The 13,416-nt window shown below is 44.8% G+C and overlaps 1 protein-coding gene and 2 non-coding genes across 3 annotated transcripts; all 3 read right to left on the reverse strand.

Moving 5' to 3' along the window:
• Positions 1-3,076: 3,076 nt before the first annotated feature.
• On the reverse strand, positions 3,077-7,841 carry Rps3a (ribosomal protein S3A). The gene is made up of 6 exons (XM_021195364.1): positions 7,687-7,841; positions 6,934-7,037; positions 6,482-6,669; positions 4,398-4,606; positions 3,776-3,885; positions 3,077-3,247 (listed from the first exon to the last, which is right to left on the reverse strand). The coding sequence occupies exons 1-6, from the start codon at positions 7,746-7,748 to the stop codon at positions 3,126-3,128; spliced, it is 795 nt and encodes a 264-aa protein (XP_021051023.1). The 5' UTR covers positions 7,749-7,841; the 3' UTR covers positions 3,077-3,125.
• On the reverse strand, positions 4,149-4,217 carry LOC115063883. The gene has a single exon (XR_003843751.1). It is a non-coding gene; the product is annotated as a small nucleolar RNA SNORD73 (small nucleolar RNA).
• LOC115063882 lies at positions 5,841-5,911 on the reverse strand. The gene has a single exon (XR_003843750.1). It is a non-coding gene; the product is annotated as a small nucleolar RNA SNORD73 (small nucleolar RNA).
• Positions 7,842-13,416: the final 5,575 nt, after the last annotated feature.

The raw sequence follows: 13,416 nt of genomic DNA on the forward strand, positions 1-13,416 counted from the left end.
CTTCCAGTCAGTCACTATGCCCCTTTCAGCTCTCCCACCACAACCAATATTCTGGTTTCCACCACTCAGTTAACTACTAAATTCATAAAAGCATATAGTATTTTCTTTCTGCCTTCTTTTGCTTAATTATCCATGCTGAATCGATTCTTTTACTACCATTTAAGCATACAGATACCACAATTTGTTTACCCAATCTATTAGGCTTTTAGTACAAGGAATAAATTGGTACCAACTTCGATTTACTGTTCTGTTGCTGTGAAGGGACTCCATGACCAAGACAACTTATAAACGGGAGCAAGCATTTAATGGGGGCTCATGGTTTTAGAGTGAGTCCATGGTCATCATGGCAAGGAAACAGACAATGGCAGTGGCTGAACAGTTTTACATCCTGATCTACAAACATGCAGAGATACACCCGGCCTTGCCTCAACTTTTTTTTGAAACCTCAAAGCCCAGTGGCACACCTCCACAAAGGCTGTACCCGACAATTCCAAAACAGTCCTGCTAACTGGAGACCAAGAATTCAAACATAGGCACTTAACGGGCCCATTCTGGTCCAAACCAGTTTTTGTTGTGTGAACATGATGTCTCGTCTCTTCTAGACAATTATCTAGGAATAAGATCAAATCAAAGCAGTGGTATGCACTTGAACCTGAGAGGCCCAGTACTGGAAACCGACCTAAGCAATATAAATGTATTGAAACTTATTTAGAAAATAATTAGGTATGGTGACACACACACACCACTTGGGAGGCAGAGACAGATCAGAGTTCAAGGCTGGTCAAGTCTACACATCAAATTCCAGGATCTCTCAAAAATAAGTCAGGGCCTGGTGCATCCTTTTTTCCTTTAATTTTTGCTTAACCAGTTAAGTTTATTGGGGTTACAAGACTGTGGGTTAAGGAGTAGGCATGAATTCTAGGCAGGTGCATCATTGAAAAGCCTATCCCAACAAAAGCTATAATCTTGGCATTTCCACAGAATTCTCGGGCAATGTAACAAGCTGGAGTCTCATTTATGCCTGAGTCTCCTTCCAGTAATCCTTACTGTTTATACAACCTCAGGGAGCAAGAGGCCTTGTGAACTTTTTAAGTTTCAGGGACTTCCTGATTCTTGGAATTTGTTTACTTCTTAAAACACGGGTGCATACTTTCAATGCCACTCTGGGAGGCAGAAACCTGGTACATACATATTGGGACCCTGGTGCCTTATTTTTGCATCCTGGCTGTCATAGTAAGCAACATCTTCTGCCACCCATAATTTGATGTTATACTTTTGTCACTCAGGTAAAGGCTAAGCAAACTTTATCATCATAACAGAAAGCTAACCAAGAAATACATGCTGAAATATTTTTAAAGTGTGTGAATTATTTTGCCTCCATGTTATTTGTGTACCACATGCATGCCTGTTCCCCATGGACTTTGGACCTGCTGAACCAGTTAGTGAATTGTGAACTACCAAGTGGGTGCTAGCAATTAATCCCAGGTTCTCTGGAAGAGCAGTCAGTAAATCAACCACTGAGCTATCTCTAGTTCACAAATATTTACTCTTGAAGTCAGATTTGCTTTTGAATCAAAGTAAAGTACCTGTAATTGGTGCTTAGTGTTTACACAAGTGGGTTACTGTCATTTCACTAATACTAACAAGACATGAGGCTACTGGATCAAAACCCAAGGACTTTACCTCTAAACCAATGGCATGGTACAGACAAGAACATTTTAAGATTTCCCTCTGGTACCTAGCCTACTTTTCCTAAGGGAGACACTACCTCATCCTTCAGGATTATACAAGATATAAATATAACATGGCACATGCAAAGAGCAGCCACAAGGTTTTATTTTTGGCATACTGTACATAGAAGATGTAGACACACAGGGTTTGTAGAAGTTTGCCTAAGCCACTTCTGTTTGACATACTTGGGCAATCTTGACTTTTGATGTTATCCTAAAAGGCTACTGTTAATCTAACCAACAGAGGGTAGAACCAGATCCATTCAGCCATTTCATTAGTTACCAGCAGCAAGCCGCCTCACCAGCACAGCTGAGGCCAACCTGCAGCACTGATCTCAGGTCCACGTTACAGAGCCTTTAGGTAGATAAAATGGGTCTTTGTCTTACGGTCTTTAATGCAGTCACAATGTAAAAATGGGAAAATGGGGCTCCTCTGCCACTCTTGCCATGATGCATCCACCATAGAACCAAAGCAATAGGGTCCAGTTGGTCAAATATGAACTCAAATAAGCCACTTCTTTCATCACCATACCTAAAGTAGTACTGGTTTCAGTTATAAAAATCATGCAGTAAAAACTTTAGACGTGAAGTTCTAGAACCGCTTGGACCTGCCCTCTACTCCTGTAACTAACAGTAGTTTCATTCAAATGTTTAACAGATGGTGGCACTTAACTTTAATCTCAGGAATTCCTAGAGGTTTCATTAAGAGGCCAGCCTGGGCTACATGGCTGTTTTGTGGAACCACTCTTCACAGTAGCTCAGTTGTCTGAACTTCAGTTCCAGAGGATACACCTCTTCTGATCTCTGCAGGCAAATCTCATTGAAGCACACACATATACATAAAAATATTTCTTAAAATTTCTGGATAAAGTACATGTAAATATTAATGCTGAACTATAATGAGAACTTCCTGAAGTGACTACCAGAGAACAAGCTTCAGATAACCAAGAAACTGCAGTCATCAACCAAGTAATAGTGGTCACTAAGTACTTAAAGCACTGGAGCCAATGAAGACCAAAAGCCCAACAGTGTGGATAGCACTGCAGGTGAGGTTTCCCCCACATTATTGTTACCATGGCCCATCCTTTATGAGAATAGTCTCCCTAGGACTTACTAATGAGCAGTTTATTTTAAAAAAGGAGAAAGAGAACTTTGAGTATGCCGGTTTCTATTTGCAGGGTGTTGTGGCACACGCCTGTAAACCAGTATATCCAAATCTGCTGGAGGCCAAATAGAGCCACACCCTGTCTCATTACTAACCTGGCTTCTAACTTAGTGGATAAAACCTATTAAAATCAATACCTGTTTCACCAAGCTTTCATGTTTTAAATCAATGCCCAGAAGCAAACGATCACAAATAGGACTTTTTATTTGTCACTATTAAAAATCTGGATTTTACACCGATTCTTGGACTGGTGGTTCATATCCATCAGCTCGCTCAACCTTAGCACCTGTCTCATCTCCAGTTGCTTTGCCAGAACTGCCGCCTTCCCCGTGCAGCTCCATGAGCTTGCCCACTGAAAGGAAAAGAAATATCCTGTTATAAACACATATCAGAACTTAAAAAACGGTCTTCCATACTACAGACAGAAGGAGAACAGACCATTATTTTGCCCTGAAAACCTTCATGTAGAGGCTGGCTCAGTGGTCAAGAGGCACTTGTTATTGCAGAGGAACTGTGTTTAGTTCCCAGCACCCACAGGTGGCTCGTAACCATCTGCAACTCCAGTCCCTCAACACCAAAGTCTCCAGGAATGTATACACACATGCAGGCAAATCACTCATACACACAAACCAACCAGTCATTTCTTTTTTTTTTTTTGGGGGGGGGGGGGGCTGAGACAGGGTTTCTCTGTGTAGCCCTGGCTGTCCAGGAATTCACTTTGTAGACCAGGTTGGCCTTGAACTCAGAAATCCGCCTGCCTCTGCCTCCCGAGCGCTGGGATTAAAGGCATGCGCCACCACGCCCGGCCCAACCAATCATTTCTAAATCACGTACATGGGTCCACAAACAACTATCTCATGAAACAGGATTTCTCACTTACATTCAAACTTGGGTTTCTTCAGCATTTTCACTTTCCTAACAAAGACGTCATGAAGAGGATAAATGGACTGGCAAGCCTTTTCTATGTCTTTCCCAATGCTGTCTGGAATCCTGCAAGAATAAACTTTTTTTAAAAAAACAGCAAACAAAAAACCCACCAAAGTCTTTCTCACACAAGAAGCAATTTTCTTTAAAATTGTAACGCCTAGCAACAAAATTAGCATTTAAGTCTCTTATGCTTTTTCATATTACACTTTTTTTTGATGTAAAAACATGAGGTAGTTTAATGGCGGAGCTCCAGGATGATGCGTACCTCACGCAGGAGGCAGAGGCACCGACCCCGTATTACACTCTTATTCTGTATTCTGCATGGGAACATCAGAAAAATGTAACAGTTATCAGTGGACATCAAATGGGACCGAAACATTTTCTCATCACATATTCCCATACGTTGTTAGGTAAAGTTGTTATTCATTGTGTCAAGTCTATGTTTCACTATCCACTGTAAGTTAACTTACAAAAAAAGTGCTTAAGCTGAGGTCCAACTCCACCTCGTCTTCCATTGACAGAAGGATGATTTCACAGGCATTCAGAATGCTTTAAAGGAGAAGAAACGGACTTACAGTTTATTAACTACTTCCTTCAAGTCATTGGTCTGCACCTCTCGGGTCATGATCTCCATCATCTTCTTCCGGATCTGGCGGACTTGCTGGTGCTGCGCATAGGAGGTCTTTCTTATCTGGTTGTTGCGTTTCTTAGTGAAGCCAACACAGAAAAGTCGGAGCAAATACCCGTCGGTCGTCTTGACATCAACATGAGCTTCAATCATGGTCTAGTGAGAAAAGGATACTGTCAGCTCCTAATGGTTTGGGGTTTGCTGTTTTCTGAGACAGGCTCTCACAGCATAATATCCCGGGTTAGCCTTGAACTCTAAAGATTTCTCCCTCCTTTTATGTTTTTAAACAGCTTAAATCATTTTAGGTGCTAATATAAAAGCTTGGGATGTTAAGGCCATGTGACAAATATACCGTTTATGGAACGTCCTTAAAGTAAAATTAAAACAATACCCCAAAATCATTGTTACCCTCTCTTTAAACCAATCAACTGGACTTTTATGTCAACATTCCCCCAAACATAAGAGCTTTGAAAGTTAAATTCTAAGACGGTATAGACAGAATGAAACTGTATGTTGTGTGGTGGCTTTAGTTTCAGTACTCCAAGCAGGACACAGAAAATGTTGGATCTTTTAGGAATTTGAGCCCAACCTGGTCTACATAGAAGTTCCATGCCAGTCAAGGATACACAGTGAGACCCTGTCCCAAGAAACCAAAAAAAAAAACCAAACACAAAATAAGCCATACATGACACGTCTGCAATCCTTATACAGTATAAAAGGCAGATTGTAAGTTGCTTGGCGTACACTGCAAGTACCAGATCATAGCAGGTTAAAGACCCTCTTATTTTAAAATAGTTATTTTATTTGAGTACACTGTAGCTGTTTTTAGATATACCAGAACAGGGCATGAGATCCCATTACAGATGAGCCACCATGTGGTTGCTGGGAATTGAATTCAGGACCTCTGAAAAAGCAGTCAGTGCTCTTAACCCCTGAGCCATCTCTGCAGCCCTGAAGATCCTTTCTTGAAAGAAGGCAGTGGAAAAGTTCTGCTATAAAAGTGTATTTTAAATGCCTTTTTATTCCTAACTAAAGTTATACAAAGAACTTAAATACATAGTTCCAAAGCTAAGCTCTAAATACAATCTAACTAGACCATACTACCATCTAAACAAGAGGGCCATTTTTAGTGGCAAAATGATCTGATTTCTTTCAATTTTACAAACTCAGTTTTCAAATATACCCAATATTTGCCATGAGTACATGCCTTTAATCCTATCACTCAAGAGGCACAGGCAGGTGGATCATTATTGAGTATGGGACTAGCCCAAATAGTATAGTCAGAACTGTCTAGAAACAAAATCCTGACATACACTTCATTGCAAAGGAGTACACATCAATATGTATTAAATAGCCTATTATTTCCAAAATTACATAAAGTATATAAGGGAATGTCAGCAATAAATGTAACGGTAATCAGCAGGCTTCATTTGGGACCGAAACATCTTGTCATCACTCATTCCCACGTACAATGTCAATACCAGGACACATCTGAACAGCTTTCCCCTGAAGCATAGGTTCCTGCCTTCTTTGCTGGTCACGGTGCTAAGCCCATTTCCCTACATGTCATTTCATCTTCACAACCCCAGGAGCTGATATCGAAGAAATTAAGCTGCTATCAAAGCTCGTTACTTTCAAGGACAAAACAAAGGGGGACCGAATCAATGACTCAGCCACATTCCACTGTCAGCCAGAGGTCACTATTACCTCTAACGATGGTGACCCTAGAACAGTCCCCAAACTGGCAAAGCTGTGTCATAATAATATGTGACCATAACAAGCAATACCAAGTCAAAGGGTGCAGCTCAACGTTAGAACTGATGGCCCAGCATGCGGAAAGTGGAGTCTACCTCCAGCACACAAGAATTAAGTGATGCTCACTGATGTACAATATGACCCAACTCCAAGGCTAGCACAAGAAAACCATTCCGAGTTTGAAATGAAACACACCTCTCCATTCCATGTTTTGATCCTGCCTACCAACCAACACACCCACACCACTGCACCCACACTCGTGGCTTCTGGCCTCACCTGCCACTTCTTGACCATGGAGCACATTTTGTCCCGGGTAAGATCCATGCCATGGAAATTAGTGAGACAGTTTTTGCCCTGAACGTCCTCGGTGATTAGTTTGAATTTTCTAAACGCAACTTCATCATTCTGTAGATCGGCAAGGCTCACTTCAAACACTCGACCCTTGAGGCCATCAGAGGCAATTTCTACAAAAGAACCACAGATCCTGTTAACCAGACCCACCTCCACACCAGTGGCTTACTGGATAACACCCAAACACTCTCTTGGACGGCCGTATAAACACTTCATCGTTGCCAAGTCTGTACTAAGACCAAGCACTCCCAATGCCAGGCTTGCAAACCACTGGGCTGACACTTCAATCCAGCGCCCCATCAGAGTTGATTAAGGCGCCGGTTACAATGCACAGGCAGCAGCTTAGGAACAAAGCAAAAGAGGCCCACGGTACTCACTGGTTCCTTGAGTCCTCGTGACTAGTGTCTTCCCAATGTTCCTAATATTGAACATGGCTGGAGCTTTCACATCGTACCAGTCTTTCTTAGAAAATGGATCGACCCTGGATGGGAGAAAAATAACGTCAAGTTTCTCTGTAAATCGTGTAACACTGCCGACAACTTTAAACTCTTATCCTTCATACTCCTGTTTACACTTTCCCAGGCACGAGCTTGCATTTAGTACAACATGACGCCCTCACCGTGGGGTGACCGTCTGCGAGGCCGGCTCGTCTGCCAGTGCACAGACCAGTAAGTTAGAGACCGTGCCTTCCCCACTCCTCCATCCCACAGGCAACACTGCCCTGGAACCCCAAGGACCTGTGACAGTGGCCGGTCCCCACCAGCACGGACGGCGGCTGAGCAAGGGCCGCGGGTCTCCAGGTCCCACGGGGTCCCGACCTGGACAACCGGAGTGGCTGACGTGGAGGGGTGTTTAAAAAGTGCCGCGGACTCCCAGCAACCCCGGAGCCCACAGGTCGCGACCCGCGCGCGAGCGACTGCTGGAGACGCAGGGCGGGGATCACACGCGGCGCGCGACACCCGGCCCCGGCGGGGGACAGGCGGCCGTCCGGGACGCGCCCGCCAGCCGCACAGCCCAGCCGCGCAATCCACCCCGCATCGTCACCATCCGCCCCACGCCGCACCCCAGAACCCGCCCACCAACTCCTGCGGGGCCCAACGGCCCGGGAAGCCGCGCGATCCGCCACTCACACTTTCTTCTTAGCTCCCTTCTTGCCACCTTTCGTCAGGCGCTTGTTCTTGCCGACCGCCATGGTACCGACCGGAGGGCCAAAAGGGCGGAAGTACAACTCGCGCGAGAACTTAACGCGAACCGGGCGGGGACCGCCGTCTACGTGACCCTTGCTCTTTCGCCCTTCCGGCTTGAAGAATCTCGCGACACTAGCCAGCGGCTCGTTTTCCCGCCGTGCTGCGACAGCGCCCTCGTGTGTCGGGAGGTCGCGCAGCGGGCCGCGGGCTGGCTAAGAGACCGCTGGGCATGGGAACCTGCAGATTGTCAGAAATGCTCAACTCACGTCAGGTTTCTTGTGGTTTCCGTTGCCCTGAGGGTGGGAACTCTCTCAGATTCTAATTTTGAGAGTACGTTTTTTCCCTAGACCATGGGCTCTGAATCAGAGATAGCAAATCCATGTTCGAGTGGTGTGACTCGAACAGTACTTAACCTTCTGACCGCTTTAGCCATCAGTTCCCTCGTGTGTAACGTGGGAATAATCATGTGATCTATTTCATAACATTAGTATAATTCAATAAGCATGACTTCGGACACGCCGTTCACGTGCCGACTACTCTTGGGTATGGGTGTGTTGTGAACGTACATGAAAAGAGAGACTTAGCCATGTGTACTAACATGCCTGCGATCCCAGAGCTCTGGAGGCAGGAGGATAGCAAGCTGGAGGAGAGCCTGGAGTATATGGTGAGTTCCAGACTAGCCTGAACTACCTAGCAAGACAAACTGGGCAGGGGAGAGGAGAGAATGTATATATGTAACTCTTACACGTTTGTAATCATATTTTTATTCATTTCGTATGACTGACTATGTGTGTGGTCCTGTGCCTCACAGGCCTCTGTGTGGAGGTCAGAGACCTATTCTCAAGAGTTGGTCCTCTTCTTCCACCTTGTGGGTATAAGGCTCAGGGAGAGGCTGCCATCCCGCGCACACTGGCCCGCAGCGCTGCCATCCGGTGTGCCCTGCATCCTCACTGCCTGACAGGTCTCTGCAGGTGCCTTTACCAGCTGAACTATCTCCACAGCCCTGGGTTTTTGTTTGTTTAGCTTTGTTTTCTCTGGGATAGACGGAGTGTTTGGTTTTTTTAGTGGAGTGGGGACTAGAATGGCATACTGGTAACGCCTCAGCATGCCTGAGGCCCCGGATTCCATCTCTAGCACCCCAAAAAGGCACAGTCGCTGTCAATTGTTGTACCTAACTGTCCACCAGTTTTCTTAATGCAAACCACCCCTTCCCCACTTTTAAAAATGATATGTTTATTTTTATTTTATATATTTTGCCTGCATGTATGTCTGTGTGAAAGTCCCAGAACCCCTGGAACTGGAGTTACAGACAGTTGTGAGCTATCACATGGGATATTGAACCTGGGTCCTCCAGAAGAGAAGTTGCTACTCTTAACCACTGAGCCATTTCTCTACCTCTACCCCCACCCCTCCACAGCCCCAAACCCCCACCATAAAAATGGCTACCCCGTTTTTATGTTTGTATTTTTCAAAACAAGAGTCCTCCTGTGTCATTCAGGCTGACCTCAAATTCACGTTCCTCAAGCCTGTGCCTTCTGGGTGTTGACATGCTCCGCCACATCCAGTTCAGGAGAGCACAGCCTGGTGACATGTCACCAGGTATGTCAAGGGCAGAACTCTAGCCTCCTCTCTAGCAAAGGCCAAAAACAAAAATGGTGACCAAACCAGAACCAACTCCCTCTTTACCAGGCTTCCAAGAAGTTTTTAAATCCTTTTTTTTTTCTTCAGATACAAAAATTAATTCAGAAACAAATTGAAAACTTTCTTTAACAAAATTGTCTCTGATTTAAGAGGAGGGCTACGGTCATGTTACCCTGTATTTGGGAAATGACAGAAATGTCTTATTATAAAGATAACATGTACCCAGCTGTCTGAGGCTAAACACAAGAACAGCAAAAGCTGTTTAGCTGAAAGGAACTTGTGGAGCCAGGGGTGATGGCACTCCCCTGTACTCCTAGCATTCAGAAAGACAAGACTCTTTAAGGACAGCCTGGGCCACACAGTGAGGCCTTTCTCTGAAGACCTAGTGATAGAGAGCGTTTGTCTACAGTTAGGAAGGCCTTCAGCATAGCTCACCAAACTCCCTTCCTCCCCCATCATAATCTGAAAATCGATCTTATTTTTCTTACTATAATTTAGAAGACAGAAAGAAAGCACTAGGGATGTAACTCAGTTCCTAGGTGCTCGTCTGACACACACAAAGCCTATAGCACCACGTGAACTGGACTTAGAAATGCACGCCTGTACAGTAGTATCCCAGCACTCGGGAAGCAGAGACAGGCGGGTCAGTTTCAGGCCAGTCTGGTCTACAGAGTTCCAGGACAACCAGGGCTACAGAGAGAGCCGCTATTTGAGAAAAGAAGAAAAGAAGAGGAGGAGGAGAAGGAGGAGGAGGCAGAGCCACAGCACATGCCTGTAATTGTAACACACAGGAAGTTCAGAGGATCATAAGTTCAAGGTAACACATAGATGGGGAGTTTGAGGCCAACAGAGCTACATGAGACCCCGTATCACCCTTAATACCAGCACTCAGGAGGCAGAAGCAATTGGATCTATAAGTTAGAGGCTAGCCTGGTCTACATAGTGAGTTCCAAGGCCTATATAGTGAGAATCTGACTTTATTATTTTATTGAAAAAAATTGATGCTACATATTTTGTTTGTTTGTTTGAGTTGTTTTTATTTTTGTTTGTTTGGTTTTTCAAGACAGGGTTTCTCTGTGTAGCCCTGGCTGTCCTGGAACTCACTCTGTAGACCAGGCTGGCCTCGAACTCAGAAATCCGCCTCTGCCTCCCAAGTGCTGGTATTAAAGGCGTGCGCCACACGCCTTTGACCATGTTTTTCCCTCTCTGAATCCCTCCCAGCGCCACACGCCGTTGACCATGTTTTTCCCTCTCTGAATCCCTCCCAGATCCTCTAGCCTCCCTACCCGTCCAGCTTCATGTTCTGTTTTCTTCTGTTTAAAAACAAAAACCAACAACAAAAAAACCCCCACAAGAATGAAAATCAAAACAAACAAGCAAAAGACCATTGCCAAAACAAAGCAAAATGAAACCAACAAACAAAATCCACAAAAATACCATTGCATTAGTTTTGTGTTGGCTAACCAGTCTTGGGCACGGGGAATACCCTGGAGTGGAGTTGACACACTCAGAATCCACTGGAGAAAACTGATCCTCTCCTTACCAGTGGGTATCATTTGCAGATAGCTTCTTGGTTAGTAGGACCCCGTGTCTGCCTTTCCCTCTCAGTGTTAGGACTCTTATCAGGCTTGAACCTGTGCAGGCCCTGTCCGTGCTGCAACATACAAATCTGTGATTTGTCAGATGTGCACCAATCCTGCTGCGTCTGGAAGATGCTGTTTCCCTTTAGTCAGCCATCATCTCTGGCTCTTAGCGCTTTGCTTCCTCTTGCACACAATTCCCTTACCCTTGAGTGGATGGAGACATCTAGGACTGAGTACTCCACAGTCCCTCATTCTCCACACCTTGTCCAATGTGAATCTCTTTGTTAATCCCCAGTTACTTTAAGAAGGAGCTTCTCTGATGTAGGCTGAGTGGGGCACTGACCTACAGATATGGGTCATTTGATTGCTGTGTTCCTTTAGCAGTTTCAGTTTGCCCCTAAGCCCGTCTAATCTCAGGCTCTTGGCCATGTTGGCAGTGTCAGGTATGGGTTTTCTCTCACAGAGTGGACATTAAATCAAATCAAAAAGTGGTTGGTTACTCCCATGCTATCTGTGTCACTAGTACATCAGTGTAGCTTGCAGGCAGGTCACCGGGGTAGCTCGCAGTGTGGAGCTGGGTGATATTGATGATTGCCTTTCCCTCCAGAAGCGTGAAGAGTGCCTTCCTGCATAGGCGATGCTAGTCAGGACAGGGAAAGCTGCTAGTCAGGCACCAGCATGACTTCTCTCAGCGGTAGGGTCTTACCATCAAGTTGTGGAGAGCAACCAGTAGCCTTGGCAATAGCCTGAAGGTTTTATTTGGGTGTGGGTGTGGGTTCATGGGACCTCCTTTGCCAGTGACTAAACAAGATGGACCCCATTCCTAGCACTGGAGGTTTTATTTGGTGGTGTAAGATGTCTACTGGGTGTATTTCTCCATTATTATTTGGTCACAACGTTTAGATTCCTTTCATATGTGCATATATTTAGGAAGCTTCTACAGTAGTAGTTTTCCATATGGTTTTTCAAATGACCTTTTTTCAATGATTGTTTTTGTTTATTGCCTTGTTTGTTCCTTGACCTAAAACTGACCTTATTCTTTGCATGTACTTAGAATGGTATAAAAGCAGGCTGGAGAAAAATAAATCTACTTCAGCCTTAGCACTAGCTGGAGTTGTGTTATAGTGCTGCCTAATTTTTGTCTGATTTTCAGCCCTCCCTCCCGCCCTTGAGACCCAGTTGACTGGCTGAGCTGGCTTGGTCAGTAGGGTAAGGGTCTTTGTAGTAAGATGTGGGGTCCATGGTTAAATGCTCCAGAGTGGTATAGCTGCATCTTGTGACAAGTCAACTCTCAGCTTTCTGAGGAACTGCCACACCAATTCACACAGTGTCTGTATCAGTGTGTGCTCCTACAGCAATGGATACGTGTTCTCCTTTCCCCACAACCTTGCGGACTGTCATGAGCTGCCATTTATTTTATTGATATTAGTAATTCTGATTGGTATAAGGTGAAATTTCAAAGTAATTTTAATTTGCGTTTCCCTAATGACTGAAGATGCCGGACATTTATTTTCAAGTGTTTCCGCCACCACTGCCCGGCCTTGTGCACTATTTTTAATTGTTATTTGTTTTCTTGTATTCAGGTTTTGTTTTTAGTTTTTTTATATGTATTAGATATTAACCCTCTGTCTCAGAGACACCATGACCAAGCTACCTCTTGTAAGAGAAAGCATTTAATTGGAGGCTTGCTTATAGAGTTAGTCCATTATCATCATGTCAGGGAGTGTGACAGTATGCAGACAAGCAAGATTATGGGGAGAAGTTGCTGAGAGCTACATCCTGATCATAGGCAGCAGGCAAAAAGAAAGAGACACTGGGCCATGTGTGGGCTTTTGAAACCTGGAAGCCCACCTCCAGTGACACACTTTCTCTGACAAAGCCATACCTACTCCAACAAGGCCACAGTTTCTAATCTTCTCCAACAGTTCACCAGCTGGGGGAACTAAGCATGCAAATACTGAGCCTATGGGGGCCATTCTCATTCAAACTACCACATCCTCTACCAGAAGTGTAAAGATCTCTTCCTACTCTGTAAGCTGTCACTTTTCCAGAGTGATGGTGTCATTTGCCATACAGAAGCTTTTCAGTGTCATGAGAGACTCTTGACTATAAAAACAAACATCAGGACAGGGGTGGTGTAGAATCTCTTGTACAGCATGTCTGAGACCCTAGGTCCCATCTCCAGCACAGCAACAAAGCGCAGCTCACCTGCTTAGCTGGAAGCGCTCAGAGCTGCTTTCACTGTTGTTCTGCACCATGTCTTGACTCCTACAAAATAATTATTCTTCAGCCATTAATAAATTACTTAAATTCCCCTCAAGTAATACGATTCCCTTGCTTACATCTCCCTCACCCCTCCTTAGCTGGCACGTGCCCAAACATTTTTAAAGGAAGCCCAGTTTCTTTGAATATGAAGCCGGGAAGCCCGTCCCTGGAAAAGTAGGCTTTC

The sequence above is a fragment of the Mus pahari genome, chromosome 4 (assembly GCF_900095145.1).
Source record: "Mus pahari chromosome 4, PAHARI_EIJ_v1.1, whole genome shotgun sequence".
NCBI classification, from domain to species: domain Eukaryota; kingdom Metazoa; phylum Chordata; class Mammalia; order Rodentia; family Muridae; genus Mus; species Mus pahari.